The sequence below is a fragment of the Gossypium raimondii genome, chromosome 4 (assembly GCF_025698545.1).
Source record: "Gossypium raimondii isolate GPD5lz chromosome 4, ASM2569854v1, whole genome shotgun sequence".
In the NCBI taxonomy this organism is placed as follows: Eukaryota; Viridiplantae; Streptophyta; class Magnoliopsida; order Malvales; family Malvaceae; genus Gossypium; species Gossypium raimondii.
In genome coordinates this window covers 46,485,432-46,505,606 of record NC_068568.1, presented here as the reverse complement: position 1 = coordinate 46,505,606, position 20,175 = coordinate 46,485,432, and the positions used below count along the sequence as shown (strand labels likewise).

Sequence of the window (20,175 nt, the reverse complement as noted above, 5' to 3'; positions counted from 1 at the left end):
CAATTTCGACCCCAAAAAACTTTCGATTATTCAAGCATTAGCCTTCACGATCATGTTTTATCACACAAATCTAATCGATTAAACTTATAATTTTAATAACTATTGAATTGTTATCATTATTAATGGCAAAAAATCTATATTTAAAATTTAGATTTAAAATATGAGATTTATTTTAAAGATATACGTTTTCATATATGTTTCCGTATCTTCTTTTATAATATATACGTCGAAAGACATCTAAACATTTTACAAACAAATAGATGAATAAACTAAACCCATTTTAATTAAACTGGGTTCATTTAATAAATTAAGCTCAAAATGTTACTAATAATCATTTATATGTAGCTTAGAAAACAACATAAACAAGCAGAAATCAAAGTGATCAATCAGATGCTCTAAATATGCATTTTATATAACGCTACAAAAGTAATTTAAGTAAACAAGTCAAAACCGGCTCCGCTTTCATAAGCAAGAGCCTAAAGTTGTTCCAAGCTATGTTTTAACTAGAAGCGTGCATGAGTCGGTCCATTTGTTAGGCTTGGTTCGGCCTGAAAAATAGGCTTAAAATTTTACTCAAGTCTGGTTTAGTTCGCCTGTATTAATTTTTTTAAATATAATATATCAAAAATATTAAAATAAATATTTCTCAACAAATTGAAAATAAATTAAAAAAATGTGTATACTTAAGTACATTAAGATAGGTGCAACTTAACAAGCAAATGCCTCTAAAATAATAACAAAATTAAAAATAAAATAAGAGTTATAAAATTTTCAAATAATAACACAAAAATAGTAGCAAAATAATAATGAAATAGTAACAAAATAGTGAGAAAACAATAAAATAGCAACAAAACAGTAAAAAAATAGCAAAAGAAAATCGGCAATTCTTTTTTCAAATTCGAGTTGGGCTCCAAGCCGAAAAGGTCTTACCCGAAGCTCGGTTCATTTTTAAACATGTCTTATTTTTTTTACCCAAGCTCAATTTTCGAGTCTATATTTTTATCCAAACATTTTCACTCTTTGGGTCGGGCCGAGATGAACAAGTTTAGTCCTAAGCGCTAAACTTGGAGCTAAGATTAAAGGGTAAACTATATAAATAGTCAACAAACTACTAGTGTGTCTAGGTTTCAAAATTTTTATTTTAGTCACTATCGTTATTAAAATTTAATATTTTCGTCACTCATCCATTAAATCACTAACAGAGTGCTCTGATTTGGCCATCTTTCATTAGAATAATAATAAATTTAGCCCTCATATGTTTATAGATTATAACAATTTGGTCCTAATTCTAAAAAATCAACAAATTTAACCCTCAACTTTATATATTATGACAATTTAATCTTGATTCTTAAAATTCAAAATTTTAAAAACTTAAAAAAAATAAAAAATTTATTTAAAAGTTCACATTTTTTTATAAAAACACATAAGATTTTATAAAAATACATACAAAATATAAATAAATGAATGCCCGTTTTTCTAACATTAAATGTATTCATTAAAATAATAACCCTCACTTCCAACTCCTCAATTTCTACGTCCTTCGTTGTCATGCCATCGAACTAGAAATTAATTGTGGAGCTACTGGTACGGCTTTCCACCTACTGGGTCTCCAATACTTCATCCTTACCTATAAATCCCTAATTATGCTCACCTTTAAGCACAACCTCAAAGCAACAAACTTGTTTAAGGCAACAACTTAAAGACGTCGATTCTTACCCATTTCAACCTCAAGCCATAGTTTTTAACCCAATTTTAACATGACGGTCGTTAATTTGAAAAATGGAAAAGTCAAATCTCTTTAAGTTTTCATGTTTTTTTTTCTCTTAAATAGTTTAGGGTACACTTCACTAATAGTCATCAAACTATTAGTAATTTTCTTTTTTTTTTTGTCAGCTAATTATGAAAAGTTACAAAATGGTCACCCAATTATTTATTTTTGTCTTGTTTGTCACCAGCTGGCTAATGGTGATAGCTTTTAAAATTGATTTAATAACAAATTTAATCCTCAACATGTGTACATTGTGTCAATTTAGTCTAGATTTTAGAAAATCTAATCTTCAACATTTACACATTCAAAAATAATAATTTTAAGTATGTTTGGTTGGAAAGAAAAGTGAGAATCGAAGAAAGAAAATAGGAGAGAAAATCATTTTCCATCCTAATACATAAAAATCAATCATTCCAACTTGGAACGATGAGAGGGGATAAAATGAGAGAGAGATGTATATTAGTTCAAAATTATCAGATTTTTTTCAAATATTTTATTTTATTTTTCCTTTCGTTTTTCAAAGAAAATGTTTTCTTTCCATGGTTCATCTTTCCTACCAAGCACACCTATGGAAGGAAAAATTTTGTTTTCAATCCTTCTAGTTTTCTACCCTTTCAATTTTCCATCATTCCAATTTTCTTTCCAATCTATCAAGCAAAGTCTTAATGTTTCCTCCAACTTAAAAATAAAAGACTTACCAATAAGCGTTAGGTACTGCAATGGTAAAATACATTGACTCTCAAGGGAAGGACTCGAGTTCAAAATTTGAAGACGATATTGTTAGAAAAGATAATCACGAACTTCGGATTAATCTCTATGGACACGAGCATAAAAAATACACTAATTCTACCAAAAATAAATAAATAAACCTTGTTAAATTCAGATTAGTTTGTTAAAAAAACAAAGTACTTGGTGCAAGAAATTCTTATTCCATACTTACACCACAAATTTCTAAACTACTAGGGAGTGACACTTTTAAGAATTCATTTATTAATTTATTGACTCTCTTTTCTTTTTCTTTGTAATAAAATAACAGGTATCTTTAGACTTGCATTGCAGGAAGGAAAGGATAATAATTTATACACTTATTGTTATGTTCTCCCTCTTTTTATACCTAGAAAAATTCATCATTCTATTTTGGAAAATATTTGAGGAAGTTTAAGGGGCAAAAGGATATTTAACCATTTAAAATAATGCGGTAAAAATTAATTTAAATAAAATGAACCTTTGCTACATCTCAAGAGAATAGAATCAAGTTGTGGATTGCTTAGCTAAATAAGCCTTGACCGAAAAAGATGACTTGCAAGTGTTTGAATTCCCCCCGCAATGGTTCGCACTTTTATTGAAATGGATAAGTCTAAAGATGTTCTTTTCAGGATGTTATTATATAATTAGTTAGATATTATCTTATTGTCACCAAAAAAAAAAAAAAACCTTTGGTTTTGGTTCAGTTTAAACACGAAAATGTGAGATACATGAATTGATTTATTTTAGGGTAAACTACAAAAAATAGTCAATTTTGTTGTCTTAGATTATATTGTAGTCCCTTATGTTTGAAATGTTACGTTTTAGTCACTTACGTTATCGTTTTGTTACGAAATAGTCACTTTATCATTAAGCTTCGTTACCTTTCTAATGGCAATCCTCCGTGGCAGTCCAAATGGGTTTTAAATGCCAGTTTAGGTATCTTACGTAGCAGTCCAAATTAAATTTATTTAATTAAAAACCTATATTAATCCCAGCAACTGGACATTCAAGTTGGCATTTAAAACTCATTTGGACTGCCACGTAGAACTGTTATTAGAAAGGGAACGAAGTTTAACGGTAGAGTGACCACTTCATAATAAAACAATAACGTAAGTGACTAAAATATACATTTCAAATATAAATAATTAAAATATAATTTGAGACAAATAAAAATAACTATTTTTATAATTTACCTGTTTATTCTAAGTCAGAATTAAATCGCAAATACAACACATGTTGATACCTTTCTCTCACTACCACATTACCCCAAAGCAAAGCAACACAAAAAGGCAATTAATTGAACAGCAGCCCATCACAGATTTCCAGCTCAATAAACCATCAAAAACGAAATAAAATAAAATATATGCAAATATATATATATATATATATATATATATATATATATATATATAATGGCTTATTTAGTCCTTTAACTTTACTGAAAAAATATTTTAGTCTTTTATTTAATTTTTAATTTTTATTCCTTCAACTTATATTGTTTGTTAAATTACCTTAAAATGGATGAGAAAATTAACGTCTATTAAAAATATTATTTTAATATTTTATAAATAATTTTATGGCATCCACGTGGTAATTCACATACGTCATGTCAATAAAGTTAAATAACATTAATTTTTCTGTTCATTTTGAAATGATTTAACAAATAAAGCAAGTTTAAAGGCTTAAAGAGATAAAAATTAAATGAAGAACTAAAATGATTTATTTTATAAAATTAGAGGGCCAAATAAACTATTATACCAAAATAATATTTGTGTTACTTTCAAGTTTTAGTTGACATTAGACGAAGGATTGAAGTGTTGGATCCTAATTGATCCCTTCCTCTATCCTAATTGAAAAAATGTATAAATTTATAAAAGAGAATCAGTATGGTCAAATTTTATAATCAATCCTTCTACTTTATTTATTTTGTGAAATCGATTCATGTGTTTCACTTTATTAATTATAATCCTTGTACTTTAGTGGATAGAAGTAAGTATTGTATAAAAGAAGTTTAAAAACTATATTGTTTGTTACCTAATTAAAAATTTGAAAGATTTAATCACGGGAGTTAAGTGAGACGACAAGGGTCTTTCCTACCTTAACCAGTAGTTGAGGGTTCGATCCTCGCCTTGGGTATGGAGTAACTTTAAAACTCGTGGCGAACATCTACTCCCTTAATGGGCCGACAGAATATAAATGATTAGTTACTGGGTTTACTCTGATAAATACCTTGAATTTCTTTTTTAAAAGATTAAGTAAGAATCACAGTTATTTTAATCTCAAATTTATATTATAAACATAAAATCATTTTTTTTAATGTACAATGATGTTTCCTTCTTGTGCTTCCTTGCTTTCTCCAAAACCTGTTTTTTCCTTAAGAAAAAAAGAGATTAAAAACGGCAGCTTACTGAAGTGAATAATTTTTAATTCAGATGGATAGTCGAATCAGTTAAGTTATCGATTTTTTATTTGGTTAGTTTGATTTTAATTAAATAAATTATTAAAAATATTTAAAAATATAAAATTCAATTTAATAAATTGATACCAATTTGCGAGTCAACTGATTCTCTTCAATTTCATATTAGTGTATACGGTCTTAATTCAATAACTATGCTGAGGGGTTAGGCTCAAACATTGGGAAGATTGGGGGACTTATTTGACATTGTCTTTTTCCAAAAAGTCTCTCATTTTTTTCTCCAAGGGAGTGAATTTTTCCACGAATTTGTCTCTCTTCTTTTTTTACTCGATTATAATTTATTTTATGAAGAATGAAAAATAAAAGGATTAAATTTTTGAAAATAAGAATACAGGAACTAAATTACAAAGATATGAAGAGTAAAGGGAGCTATAACATAAATTAACCTGGGTTTAAAGAGTAAAAGGTTAAGGAAGGTTTTTGGCGTTGTAGTTTGTAGTAAATAAGAACATCATTCCCAAGAAAGTTAAAAGGAAACAAAATTATATAAAACCAAAACCAGCTATTGCTTTCGTTTCTCCATCTCAATAGAACTGTCTGTGAGAAACATGTTCTTCATTCTCAACTCGCCTCCTGACTCTTCATTCTCCTAACTCGGTTCTCTGACTCAGTTTCTACCATTGTTTTCATCATGGATGGTCACACTCGTCGGAGACACGGCTCTCGCCACCGATCATGGTGTTGCACCTTCAACGCACCTCCGCCGAGTCCTGAAAACCCACATTTGTCTCAGCATTACCGTACCAATAACAACAACTGCAAAACCAAACTCGGTCCGCAAAAGCTTGACTCGCTCTCTAAACTCACTACCTCCATCTCTGTTCCCAACTCGCCCCAGAGTTCCAAATCCGAGTTATCTCTCGTGGGTCGGATGGACCCGCGTCGAATCCTTTCACCCGGACGAGTCTCGCCTATAGACCACACTGTTTCCCTCGAAGAAGATCGCCACTCTTCACACGCAACCCCGTCTGCCGCTGCCGTTGATTCCTTGCCCAGATCGCGATCGCAGAGTTTTCGGGCCAAAATAGAGAGTCCGGATACTCAGTCGAGTCTGGATCCTAGCCGGGTCGAAGGAGAGATAGGAGGACCGTACGATGTGAGGTTGAATTTGAAACGGAAAAATGGTGGGGTTATGGTGCTGGAGCTGAGCTCGTCGGTTTTGGCTTCGAATTCAGAAGTTTTTGCGGGTTTGATTGCAGGTTCGGCGGGGAAGAAAATGTATAGAATAGAAGTTCCTGAGGTGGAAAATTTAGGGGTTTTTAAAGAAACCATTGAACTTATGTTTGAAGAAGATATAGCCAAGAGGCTCGTCAAAATTGGGGTTAATAGAGCCATTGACATTCTTGAGGTAACCCTTCTTTTATTTGCTCCTTATCCTCTTATACTGGAATATTTAGTATGTTTTGTGTTCTGTATAATAATAAACTTAGGGAGAGTTCCTAATATGGACTAGCACAGTGTTACACACTTTCCCTTGGAAAATCATGAGTTCTTGTTAAAATCTAAAGTTTTTTTATGTTTCATTTTAATATTTAAACTTTAAAGATTGATATATGAAAGTTAAGAGGTTTTTATCATATAGAAAATCATAGAATATTATATTTTCTGCTGGAAACCAATGATTAGGAAGTTCTTAGTTTTATTAGAAGCATATGGTGAGCGTTGTTTCATGCTCTAATCTAACAAAACGAGGAGTTTTAAACCAAAAGACGTATCTGATGTTCTAAGAACTTTCTCAAGATTTTTAAGACTGGGAAGCTGATTTAGGAGAACTTGGTTATTGTTATCAAGTTTCTTCTTTTCCTTTTTCCTTTCAAATCGTTCTCTAATGCTTAACTAACATGAATATCATACACTGCAGAAATTAGCAGAAGTTTTTTTATTTTATTATTATAATAGTATAACTTTGATAGCATTACTAGTATCTCCCACCCTCAGAAGTGTAAACATGCTAAGAAGGAATTATTTGTGTTTAATAAATGTAATCTAGTGGAAAATTTGGAGTCTTCTCGTGGGGGTTGGGGGGGGGGCAAAGGTTTTTAAATGCCTTTAGGGGGCAAGAGGAAAGCAAATTTTGTCCTCCTACCTCTTAGTTATGTAATTCTATTTTAGCTAATCAAGAGTTTTAGTTTATCAGTTGTGTTTCTTATTTCCTACTCCTTACTTTTATTACCTTGTTTTTTCTTCCTTGCTGCAATTTTCTCTATATTCTTTGTGTTTTGTCCTTATCTAAACCTTGAAACCATAATCACTGAGCATAATTGCTGAATATTGTTCTGGAAAATTCAGTTTCCCTGTACAATACCCCAAACCTGTTGAATTTATTGTTGTTCTTGAGTCTAGGAATGTTGCTTCTTAGCTCCAGAAGCCATTGTTACCGCCTCCAATTCAAGCATTATCTCATGTAGAGTTCTTGCATGACTATTATACCAAAACCTTAAATTTTTTTAACCTTAGTCCGTCTAGAAGAATTACCAAGGCAGTTTAAGCTGAACCTAATATTCCTTATTTTGTCCTATGAGCTAGCCAACAGATAGTTCATACTCGAATGCCACTCCCTGTTTTTCTTTTTTACATATCTGATTTCGTGATCCCCTTTTGCATTTTTGCTGCATTTTACTATTTTCCAAAATCTGAAGTGCATGTTCCTAACAGTTTGATCTATACTTTACATTTTCTTTTTAAAGAACAAATTGATTCTTTAGAGGTGATTTGCTTCATGACTATGCTTTCATGGGAAAGACGAAAATTTGTTCGCTATTTGTGAATTCAGTGCATGGTGATCCAATGATGGTAGGAGAGGTAGCAGCTTAATAAATTTATCTAAAGTGATTCAGCAATGTTGAGGTGCTTGCTTAGGCGTTAAGGTGTAGCAACTGACTACAAAAGCTCCTCAACCCCTATCGGGCAAGGTGCATTTGATCAGTAACACGTTTGGTGCATCTAGGTGCTTTTTCTTTTGTAAGACAGTAGGTGCAACATAGCCTATCTAATCACAGTTCTCTTTCATTTATTCTATTATTCTATTTTATAATTTTACCTTTAATAGTGAAAGAGCGTAGCAATGTCTATCTTATCAATGTTTGAATATCCAAAATAAATTTGGGACCATAAGGAAATCATGCTGTTAGCCATCAAATGAAGAAAAAAAATTGCATCTTTTGTTGGATAAAATTGAACCAGTCTTTAGCAGTGTTGTCAAGGAATACACCTACACATTATTAGCGTCATACAACAATAGGTCATCACACCTTTTCATGCAAGACGCATCTGATCAGGTATATATGCTTGGCACGTCTAGACATGCTTTTTTATAAGGCAATAGCATAAAAAAGTTCGTTTGATTGAAGCTCTTTGCCTTTACTGATAAAAAAAAAGGGGGATAATATTGAACTCTATTTCTCAATATTCGAGTATTCAACCACAGAAGCAAAACTGTAGAAAAGTCGTGCATATTGGTCAAGAAAAAATTGCATTTTTAAGGATAAAGTTGATCGGTCTTTAGATTTATAGTCATAAATATATATCTTAAGCTTATTTTTACACAAACACTTAAAACGTATGGATGTGTATGTATTGCACCTTACTTCACTTGATCGAGTGCTTTATTTTTTTGGTGCCACCTCTGTCAATATTAGGGTTTTAGCACCTAGAATGCACCTTGCACCCTTAACAACATTGGTCCTTAGATATATGCACACATGTAGTTGTGCCTTACTTCACTCAACAAGTGCTTTTTCGCTCTTCAAGCAATATAAAGGTTATAGTGCCTCAATTAACTGTGCCCTTGATAACATTAACTTGATACATTCTGTTAGGATTTGGTGGTTTTGTTCATAATCTTTTCTGCCATATCATCTAAGCATTGGACTTGGCATGCATTTAACTTGGTTTTGAAATGGTTGCTAAGTCTATCACCTTGTCAACAATAATTATCAATCAATCGGTAAAAAGTGGGAGAAGGGAAATAGGTGCCATCACTTACTTGCTGTTAACTAAGATCACTTACTTGCTGTTAACTAAGGAGCCTGCTTCCCGTGTAGACCTATGAGAAATATGCTGCATAGAATGTTCCTATTACTTCAGAAAAGATATATGATGATGAGATTTTTATGTTAGGCCAGAGCCTGTGATAGGATAAGTTTGCTGCTCTGCTTCCCTTGGCAGGAAGGGCCTTTCCCTTGTTTGTCTTTTCTCCGTCTGTCTCTCTCTCTAACCTTCTAAACCATTATGTTCTCAGAAATGAAAATTAATGTGCTTTATAGTTATACTGGTTTACTGAGAGCTATTCTTGGTTAATCAGCTTGGTACTGGAGTTGGGCATGCTACTAGATTGGATTTAGAATCCATGAGGTATGTGAACTGTCCTTGGAAGAACAGAGCTACAAGATTGGATGTCAATCTAGATGGATTGCATTTCATAAGATATACTCAATGGCTAGGTTGGCTATCTAAATTATCTATAAAAAAGGGGGGGAAAAAGAAGAGGAGGATGGTGACCATTTAATTCTGGGTTTTTTTTTCCCTTACTAGATTGCACATTCACGAATATTCTTGTTGGCAACTGTAATGCTCTGCACAAACAACTTACTGTTGAAGAAAATAATTATATTTGATTTTTATTTCATGGAATAAAACATAATGTTTGCATATGAAAACTTGAAATATGTTGATTTCAGTGGTTATTTCCTCCAATATACAAAACTGCAGACAATAAGAAGTTGCATCTAAAACTTGGAAGAGTAGAAATAGATGGTGAAAGATATGAAAAGTACTCTAAAAGATTGTTACTTACTGTGGTATAAACTAATATCAAGCACTTTGCTTGACGAATGCAATATGAACTTTCCGCCTCCTTTTCTATGTATTTTTATGTTTTTTCTTAAAACACTGAGATCATTTGAAACTGCTATCAGGTATCAGCTGGCATTATGTTTCGCAGAGGTGTTTCATCCTGTTTAAAGTACCTAGAAGCTGTTCCTTGGACTGAGGAAGAAGAAGAGAAATTAAGGAGCTTGTTTACAAGGTTCAAGTTTGATGAAGCAACAAGTAGAGATATGTTGGCTAGATTACATTCTCAGCAGTCAACTGATACCCTCCAAAATTTAGCCAGACACCTTGTTTCATCCATTACCACCTGCTCTGATGCCAATGCAAGAAATGAACTGAAGTCATTGGTGAAGGGTCTCCTCTGCAAAAGCTCAGTCTATGAGAAGGAGCAACCTGACATCAACAAGGAGGATTTCTATGCTGTTTGTCAATCCTGTATGAGTGTGCTACACAACCTGTTTGAGGAGGCTTCTGATGCTATTCCCCATGAAAGAATGACCATAAAGGAGATGGGTAAGCCTCTGATTGCACGCATCTCCAAACAGGTGGATAACATCAATTTTCTGCTGGAGATCTTGCTTGATAGACAAATGGCCGAGGAGTTTGTGGATCTGTGGGTAAATCAAGGAAATTTACTAAAACTTCATGAAAGAGCATCTCCCATGGTTAGGTATGAGCTAAGCCGCGTTTCAGCAATTTTATTCATCGCAATGGGTACAAGAAAGCTGCACTGCTGCTCAGAGGCCAGGTCAGGGCTTCTTCAAGCATGGTTTGGGCCAATGCTATTGGATTTCGGTTGGCTGCAAAGATGCAGAAAGGGACTTGACATGAAGGCATTGGAGGAAGCAATGGGTCAGACCCTCCTTACACTTCCTTTGAAGCAACAGTATGTTCTGTTTATGGAGTGGTTCCGATGTTTCTCGAGGAATGGCAGTGAATGTCCAAATCTGAGCAAGGCCTTCCAGATTTGGTGGCGCAGATCTTTTCTTAGGGGCTCTGAAACACATGCTGTTGAATCTAGGTAACTCCAAGTAATATTCTTTTAATCTTTTGGTGCCCATTTTGTGTGTGAAATTAGCATTAGTGTAGAGCATGAAAGATTCATAAATATGTGGAAGGGATTAATAATGTGGAATCTATATGGAATTGTTGTAAGAGGAAACTTGTATCCTATATTCTGCCAAACAATCTTTATGCTCACAAGGATGCCTTTGTCAAGTAGAGTAGGAAATTAAATAGCATGCAGAATTTTATAGTTTGATCGAAGGACTAAGGTTGCTTAGGATTTATATTTGATTTCTTTGATTTCCTTTCAATTTTTTCCCACCCTTTTAAACTGGTATTGGGCTGACCTTACCAATTAAAATAACTAGGATTTACTATAGTTTGTATTATGGTGATCAATGTTTCCAAAATTTTAGCACAGGGAGGTTCAAGACATGTTTGCCATCACAGATTCAGTCTCTTGCTTAATTAAATAGTGCAATGATAACCATTGCAAATTCACTTGAATTAAATATTGTACACAAACTATCCAAGTTGTAAAGGAAGTGATATCTATATTATATGCATTTGGTGATATTTGAATTCACACCAATTAGATTAATAAAATCTTAAATTTATCAATCAATTAAAGTTTCATTTTTGATGTATTTTATATAATTTTATTTTAATATTGTACATATTTCATGCGTTATTATGATTTATTAGTTTTAAACCATACATTTCATTGTCTATTGTATGTTTATTTGTGTTTTAAACGGTTGGTTTCACACATATATGTGTGATAAGATTTTAGTAATATATTAAGCGTTTAATTGAGTTGGTTTCATGCAAGTAATTCAGTTGGATAATAAGTAAAATATTATCATTTTACGAACTAAATCATATGTTTATAGTAGTGTTTTTGTTATTTTTATCTTTTATATAATAAAAGAAAAATATACCCAATAAATTTCAACTCAAAACACTATCATGTTCTAATTTTTATAATACAATTTTAAATAAAATCTCATTTTTATAATAATTTTTTATAAATACTTATTATATAATTTTATTTTTACCCAAAGTTAATAATACTTAAGCAACATTCCTATTTTATTTTATTTGTTGAAGAAAAACAGCATGGGGTAGCTAGAAATATAGGTGGTAATATATAATACGTAATATCGTCGGTAAAACCCATGTTGTGGTCTCTGAGTCCCACATCTAAGCCTTTTTTGGTTTTGGTTTTGGTTTTGTTTTTATTTATTTATTTAATTACATAAATTTGATCCATCAGACATTTTGGTTGTTTCCGTGTATTATGGATTTTATTTTTAATTAATCGAATCTTGTTTGTTGGTAGTTTTTGAAATGTTATAGCAAATTTTAATTATTTATACAATAATTGATTTTATATTTTATAAACAATATATTTATATTAATTACAATTATTATGATAAAAAGAGAAAAATATTGAAGAGTTTAAATTACAGTATTTTAATTTTTGTAATTTGCATTAATTTTTAATGATGATTACAAATGTTTATTGAGATTTATCAAAATAATTGATATATTTAATTATATTTATTAATCATAATTTTGAACAATGTTATTTTACATGAAGTAAAATTAAATTGTAAATTAAATATGATATAAATGCTTTAATTATTATTTTAAATTGTTAAATCAATTACTATATTTCAATTATAATAAATAATTCAAATAAAAATTAAAAATTAATTAAAATAATTAAAATATATTATTTACAAAATTAATTAAAATTAAACGTGTAAAATTACGTGCAACTTATATCACATAGATTAGTTTAAATAAAATTATTTGACGAACAGTTAATTGGCAGCTTTTTTTAATTAAATAAACTATACTAGATTATGGTACATCCAATAATGTAAATTCATATAAGAAAATAAAATGTGACTTTGGTTGAAATGTTAAGTCGAAATAGTGAAGATTATAATATCTAAAGTTAAAATCATATAATTCCTATAATATGTATGCATTTTTTTAAATATTTATAATAAAAAAAAAAACAAAAAACATGAACACCATGTGATGGCTTGATGGTCAAGGGGTTCACCATTTCAAGTGTGGCATGAGTTGAAGTTGCGCTAGTCGTATTGATTGTTTAAGTTTACCCTATTATTGTAATTCAAAATAATATATAAAAAACGTAAATAATATTTTTTTTTTTTTGCTTTTTAGTAATATTTATCAGTCCAATCCTTGATATATCTATTAAGTATTAAATATTAAAAATAAAATAGTATGATATAATTTAAACCCTAAAAACCCAACCCAAAACTTAAATTCCAAAAACCCAACCCAATAATACATTAATCCAGTAGCAACGATGAAAATTCCATCAACCCTAACCTTGGTGTTCCGTGTTGCGCGCCTCTATCACTTGCACTTCTCCCTCCCTTCTACCCTTAACTTCATTCATTCTTCATTCCTGTAGCTTCGGTTGTCAACCCACAGCAGTTGCCTCTTCCTTTTTGATCCTCCTTTCGCTCTCGCAAGTGTCGGTGTCGGCTTGCTGCCAACTGCGTCAGCCACTCAAGGTATTCCTTTTTTTTCATTCTTATAACTAAAGACGCTGCTGTATTTTAATTAGTTTTTAATTCGAGTTAAATGATTTTGAACAAGTTAGTAGTTCAGTTTTCAAAAATTTAAAATCGAATAAATAGCTGCTATTCTGTTACACTGTTAGTCTGAACTTCTAGGCACAAAGAAGAACCTGTTTCAACTCCCTTTCCTCTTGATTTTTATTTCGGTAATCTGCTTAACTTGTTCGTATCGTTCCATTTATTAGCTATTGCCTATTTCTCTCTTGTTCTTAAAAATTTTATGTTCTGCTGCTTTTTTATTTTTATTTTTTTTATCGTTACAGACAATTTATTTAGATAAAGACGAAAGTGTGAAATATGATCTCGGCAATTGCATGGGTGCCGAAAGGGGCAGCAAAGGCTGAGCCAATAGTGGCCGAGTTACCTTCCAAAGAAGAAATCGAAGAGTTGATCAAGTCCGGTGCCTTAGATAGAAGGTACACTTTGGCTTTGCTGCTCAAAATCATAAACTGATTAAAGTATATAACACATATTCAAGCTCAAACCCTCATAATTGTTTTCATTCCTCTCTTCCCTCGACTACGTGGCTGCCCCCCCCCCCCCCCAAATTTAGACCAGAGAACCAGCCTCTTTATAGCCACTCCTCTCCTCCATCGCTCCAGTTTCTGTTGTTGGCAACTGGCTCCTTGTTCCCATTGCCTTCCTCTTCAAGTAATATTTTACTTTCCCATTGACCAATGGTTTCCAACACTGGTAGTTGAGTGCTTAGGTGTTAGGGGCTTTGGGGTTTTGTCTTTTGTAATGGCATGAGTGTGGAAGACCAAGGGAGTAGGGGTGCTTGTGAAATAAATGAACCAGTCACAGTTATGTCAGTTTGGTTATTTTTAGTTACCATACCTGAGTTGGCTGTTTGGTTATCCTTAAGTTAATCGGTTGTATTAGTTTTTTTGAAATTTATAGGAATAAGCAAAACCAAATGAATGCTCTCTCAGCCTCTATCAATTTAGGTATTGAAAGTGAGTTCACTAGCGTTAAAGAATTAGCTTCATGCAGCCTTCTGATGGTCTTGTTTATACAGTGAAGATAATGGTGATAATGGAAGTGAGGATGAAGATGAAGATATGGTCGCTGAAGCTGAAAAGCAAACTGGGGATGTAGCCCAAGCACTTGCTGTGGCAGATGCTCTTGGAAAAACTTCCAAGAACAAGTCAGGGACACAGCTGGAAGATCTTACAGATGGGTTGAAAGAACTTGACATGGAAAATTATGATGAAGAGGATGATGGTATCTTTGCTTGGATGATCTATTGGTTTTATTTGCTTCTTCCATTTATTTTTTTGTTGTTGGAATGGAACACATGTAGTTTATCATGAAACATTTACAAACTGTAGAGTTTGATATTAATTGTGCCAGGCAATGCCTTGCCATGTGTGCTTTTTTTTTTAATGTATCTAATGAAGCATCTAACCATTCTTGCTGTCAGGTATTGAGTTATTTAGCAAGGGGCTTGGTGACCTTTACTACCCAAGCAATGAAATGGATCCATTTTTGAAGGATCAGGATGTAAGAATGAGAACTTCCTTATTTTTTGACATCCTTTTTATAACTTCTTCAGCTTCTGATGCTAGACAATTTTTAGGATGATGATTCAGAAGAGGTTGAGGACATGACTATTAGACCCATGGATTCTGTTATAGTTTGTGCACGCACTGAAGATGATGTTAGCCATCTTGAGGTATATTGGATCTCTTTCTCTCTCTCTCTTCACATATATATCATAGTTGCTCGGACTTGGCAAAAATAAGGAAAAATCCCTGTTGACACGACAGGACCCTTGATAGGATCTGGGATCTGTGTCTAACGCATCTAAAATCTTTGGACTCATCTTCATCCTTTGATTTGCTCCCCAAAGTTAAGTCAACTAGAGATCTCTAGACCAGTTTTACCCTTGTGTGTAAGGGGGGAGAAAGGTGAGAAAACATTGGAATTCCAAAGAGAAAAATCTAGAAAGCAATGTGCCAAGAAAAAGCTATGCCAAGAAAAACATTGGAATTCCAGTCAAATTTCTTTAAATAAGTAATTAATTATATTGTACCAAAATATATATGTAAACAAGTCCACAGACCAGTGTCCTATCAAACCCTTTTATGATGTTACCCTGTGTTTTAAGTTCAATGTGATTGATGAGTCAGACATCTAGACGCAAACCGGCATCTGACACCTATGCTGGAGTCTGAGCAACATAGATGTTATATATGTCAATCATTCGCAAAAAGCTCAGACACAAAACATGCTAGGCATTCATTGTGCTCTATTATTGTACAGGTTTGGATATATGAGGATTTGGATGAAGGTGATTCAAACATGTATGTTCACCATGATGTTATCATTTCAGCATTTCCCCTTTGTACTGCATGGCTTGACTGCCCAATTAGAGGGGGAGAAAAAGGTTAGACATTTCTGTTTTTGTGGGTATTGAAGTTGTGTGTTTAGACATGCAATTCCAAGTACTTAAATTCAGGCATGTTTTGTTCAACTTATAAACCCCAATTTCCTGCTGCTTTAGCTTAAGTGAACATGGTTGCATGTTGGTATATATATTTTGAAATCTTAGAAATAGTAATCATTCACCTATATGTTCCCATGTTTAATAGTTGCTGATTCACATGCTTCCGCTTGTCCTTTTCTTGTTGCAGGGAATTTTGTGGCAGTTGGTTCAATGGAGCCATCAATAGAAATATGGGACCTTGACATTGTATGTTATTGCAAATGTTAGTCTTACTTAGCTTATAGGTAATAGTGTGGCCGAATGATGAATTTATTCAAAATCCCTTATTATATTTTACTTTTCTCAGATCGATGAAGTACAACCATGTTTAGTATTAGGTGGCACTGTGGAGAAGAAGACAAAGAAAGGAAAGAAGGTTTGCGACTGAATTCCTTCCTGATTTATTGCCTTTAAAACTTTATCAGCTTTGCCTTCTGTCGAAACTTCAAAAGTTTAGTGGAAATACACACTTACACTCACACATATTGGTTTTGATTGTGAATTATACTTTTTGCTCCTGGATTTCTGAATGGATGTTTGAGTTGACTGCAGTGAATATGACAAAGAATTATTTACTATTATTGTATGCAATTCAAATGATTATTTACTATTATTGATTTTGTCATATGATCCTCATAATATGATCGCATTCCGGCAGTCTTTCCCTTTACGACACTTTTGACAAACACCACTTTAGGTGTCTAAATGAATTTCATCATGTAATAGAGCGGAGAGTAGTTAAAAGAAGGTGAGGTGGTTGTGCTATAGTGGTGTGCTTGTGAATGAATGTTTTTGGATAGAGCTTGGTTAAAGCTTTCAATGCCTGTAGAAACAAGGATATGGCACTGTTATCATGAACTAATAAGCTTTTTACCCTCTTCCATGCCCTTTTTCTTTTATGATCAATTTTCAATCCTAAGCTTAGAGGATTGACATCATATTATCCATCCTGACTTAGTTATGAGGGGGTCCTAAACAAAATCATCTCAGTGCTGTGATGGTGGTACGGTTTAAGACCTTGTTACTTTGTCATAAAACTTGGTGTGGGTCCTTTCCTTCTTTATTTGTTGTTGAGCTTGTTTGCTGGTCTATTTGGTTTTGATGATGGAGTTTGACTTGAAATAAAATGGTATTTATGCTATATATATGGCTTTTGATGTGATAGGAAATTAAGTTATTTTTTTTCTCCTTTTCTATCTGAAATCTATTAAATTACACCAGTTGGCTAATATTTTATTAGAGAAAAGCAACTTATTATTTATTTCACTTGTTTGCCTTGCTTTGCATTAGAAACCAAAATACAAGGATGGCAGTCATACTGGTGCTGTTCTTGGTCTAGCTTGGAACAAGGAATACAGGTAATTTTGATCTTTCATTTTTCGCCTGTTCTTGCTCTAAAAGGAAACTTATAATGAAATTACTTCTTACACTTTACTTTTTTTTTCTAAAAGGAATATCCTCGCTAGTGCAAGTGCTGACAAACAAGTTAAGATTTGGGATGTTGCTGCTGGAAAATGCAACATAACAATGGAACATCATGAAGGCAAGGTAAGAATTGAGCTTTGGTAGCACCATAGAAATCGTCTTCCATTTATATTTGGATTAGGCATTGAAAGAAAACAAATATCTTTCTGCACGTTGTAATGCATATGTCCTCTGTATTGTTTCAATCTAGCTTTCATCTCCAGAGCTTCTTTTAGTGGCATGTTGCATAGATATTGCCTATGCAACTGTTAGATGAAAATTTATGAATTTAAAGTAATTGACTGAATATTATCTATAAACAAGGTTCGGTCAAGCTAATTCTGGGTTATATTTGACAAATCACCAGTCTTTTCCTGTCACCAACTTTTCTTTTGTTATAACAAGCATTGATAATGGAGCAATTCCCATGCATGATACCTGCTGATTTCATCTTTTTTATAAAGCATTAATAGATGTTAAATCAAAAGATGTTTTGAACCGCACCAAGCAGGTAGCTGTGAAGTTTGCTTATTCTTTGTGGTTGTGCATGCATTATTTGTTCTTCATTATTTAGATTGTTGTAAAATATTATATGGAAATCTCCACTGTAATTTTGACTTCTATACAATTTCAGTTGTAACTTGTAACTACTTAATTGATATTGAATGTTGCTATTAATTGTTGCTCTAAATTGAAAATTCTACTTTGTATACTCTGTAGGTTCAAGCAGTTGCATGGAATCATCATGTGCCACAAGTTCTTCTTAGTGGATCGTTTGATCGTTCAGTTGTAATGGTAATTGAACTATTCATTTGCATAAATTTTGTGCATGCTTTCAGCTACTGACGAAGTAATTTGTGTTCAGTTTTTCACCTTTAATTGCTTTCAAGGTAGTCAGACTTCATCACTTTTACCATGGTTATATGCTGCAGAAAGATGGAAGAGTGCCCACTCATTCTGGTTTTAAGTGGTCGGTGACTGCTGAGGTTGAATGTTTGGCATGGGATCCGCACACTGAGTACTCATTTGTGGTTCGTGTTTTGTGCTTCAGCCTTTTACTTGGGGCTACATGAAGGCTATGCTTGATAATTGGATGCTTATTGAAATATTTAAGTTTTGATCAGGTGAGTCTTGAAGATGGTACAATCAGAGGATATGATATTCGAGCTGCTAAGTCTGATCCATCTTCCGAGTCAAAACCAAGTTTCACTCTCCACGCTCACGACAAAGCTGCTTGCACCCTTTCATATAATCCTGCAGCACCAAATGTATGAACCTCTCTCTCCTCCACTCATTCCTTGGTCAGGTTATAATCACATATTTCTGGTGCATGACTTTTCTTTTAATTTTTCTAACAGCTTCTTGCAACTGGTTCCATGGATAAAATGGTAAATAACGGTTTTCTTTTAGCACTTTTGATATATTGTGGAAAGTTATAAATATTGTTTATGTGGTTTTATTGGTCGATCTTCATTTGCGTAGGTAAAACTTTGGGATTTGTCAAACAATCAACCTTCATGTGTGGCGTCCAAGAATCCTAAAGCTGTAAGTGTGATTTATAGGAAAACATACATGTGGGGTTTTTATTATAACTGCAATGTCTCAAAACTTTGTTGTGGATGTTATTAGGGAGCTGTCTTCTCCATTTCCTTCTCACAAGATAATCCCTTTTGTCTGGCTATTGGAGGCTCAAAGGGAAAACTAGGAGTGAGTGGAAAAATCTTTAAATATTATGTTCTACTGTTACCGAAATTCGGTAAAAACATTAATCATTTACAATCATGCAGGTTTGGGATACATTAACCGAGACAGCCGTGTCTGGAAAGTTCGGGAGCTACAGCCAACAGCCGAACAGACCGAAAGCTTAACTCGAAAGGTGAAAGTTTGTATTGTTTCTTTGAGAGTTGGTATTTATAATGAGGATGAGTTTGGTTTTCCTAGTTTTGAGATCATGATGTTATTTTGTTTTTAGGGAGTATATAATGTAGTCAAAGTTTTCTATGTGGCGATTTTAATGATGCAAAGGTGAAATGGTGAGAAAATACAGAGGAAATGAATGTGTTGGTTTGAAGTAGAAAGGATCTGCAATTGCTTTCAATTTTGTTGTTTCATATCCAATTCATTTATGAAAGATATCAATTAAACCTTGAGATTCAAATTTCATTATCTTTATATTTAAATTGCTGCTTGCTTGATAAATAATAATTAAAGTTGATTATATATTATTTATTTGTTTCTAGCAACACTTTAATATTCTTAATTGCTATTTATTTTGGCTTACTTCACTAATTGACTCTTCAACTATACTTGTTTTTTCCTGCTATTCATTTTTTCCTAACAAAGACATGACATGTGGGATTGTTAACTAAAAAATATATATCTTTATCTAGATATATAGAAAATTCAGAAAAAATATATTATTAAAATTGAAAATTATGAAAGTGGGAAATTCATTAATTCCATGAATTATTGGGTAATTTGTGATCTCTTCATAGTGGTTTTCTAGATATTTGTTCTTCAATTGCAAATTTAAAATTAAAATGTTCAAGTTTACAAAATTTACCAAAATTTCAATTAAAAAATTATTTACAGCAATTTAAGAATGTTAGTGTACAAAGACAATTTCTTTCTAAAAAAAACATCAGTATGATACATACAAACAAATTTTGGCACAAGTAAGCGAAAGAGCCTCAAAAATTGGGGAGTCCCTTCAACAAGTGGAGTTAATAAATGATGAACAAGGTCCAATAAATCATCTTTCTATTTATGG

General features: G+C 32.6%; 2 protein-coding genes across 4 annotated transcripts; both read left to right on the top strand.

Moving 5' to 3' along the window:
* Positions 1-5,461: 5,461 nt before the first annotated feature.
* LOC105780178 (BTB/POZ domain-containing protein At2g13690) lies at positions 5,462-11,259 on the top strand. The gene is made up of 2 exons (XM_012604361.2): positions 5,462-6,339; positions 9,908-11,259. Exons 1-2 carry the CDS (start codon positions 5,623-5,625, stop codon positions 10,844-10,846), a joined length of 1,656 nt encoding a protein of 551 aa, XP_012459815.1. The 5' UTR covers positions 5,462-5,622; the 3' UTR covers positions 10,847-11,259.
* Positions 11,260-13,178: 1,919 nt separating this feature from the next.
* On the top strand, positions 13,179-19,563 carry LOC105780374 (uncharacterized WD repeat-containing protein C17D11.16). 3 transcript variants are annotated; one of them, XM_012604666.2, is made up of 18 exons: positions 13,179-13,387; positions 13,717-13,869; positions 14,472-14,677; positions 14,877-14,956; positions 15,033-15,128; positions 15,719-15,842; positions 16,090-16,148; positions 16,249-16,317; positions 17,232-17,299; positions 17,393-17,489; positions 18,126-18,200; positions 18,338-18,436; positions 18,530-18,673; positions 18,764-18,793; positions 18,888-18,950; positions 19,035-19,112; positions 19,193-19,281; positions 19,378-19,563. In XM_012604666.2, exons 2-17 carry the CDS (start codon positions 13,751-13,753, stop codon positions 19,271-19,273), a joined length of 1,488 nt encoding a protein of 495 aa, XP_012460120.1. In that variant the 5' UTR covers positions 13,179-13,387; positions 13,717-13,750; the 3' UTR covers positions 19,274-19,281; positions 19,378-19,563. The 3 variants fall into 3 exon arrangements, with proteins under 3 accessions (XP_012460120.1, XP_012460115.1, XP_052485693.1); XM_012604661.2 differs by having other exon boundaries at positions 19,193-19,563; XM_052629733.1 differs by lacking the exon at positions 13,179-13,387 and adding an exon at positions 13,581-13,599 and having other exon boundaries at positions 19,193-19,563.
* The last annotated feature ends 612 nt before the right edge of the window (positions 19,564-20,175 follow it).

Coding starts and splice junctions, on each gene's coding strand:
- LOC105780178 (XM_012604361.2), top strand. CDS start 5,623: ATGGATGGTCACACTCGTCGGAGACACGGCTCTCGCCACCGATCATGG. Junction 6,340..9,907: donor GAGCCATTGACATTCTTGAG/GTAACCCTTCTT, acceptor AACTGCTATCAG/GTATCAGCTGGCATTATGTT.
- LOC105780374 (XM_012604666.2), top strand. CDS start 13,751: ATGATCTCGGCAATTGCATGGGTGCCGAAAGGGGCAGCAAAGGCTGAG. Junction 16,318..17,231: donor AGACAAAGAAAGGAAAGAAG/GTTTGCGACTGA, acceptor GCTTTGCATTAG/AAACCAAAATACAAGGATGG. Junction 18,951..19,034: donor CGTCCAAGAATCCTAAAGCT/GTAAGTGTGATT, acceptor GGATGTTATTAG/GGAGCTGTCTTCTCCATTTC.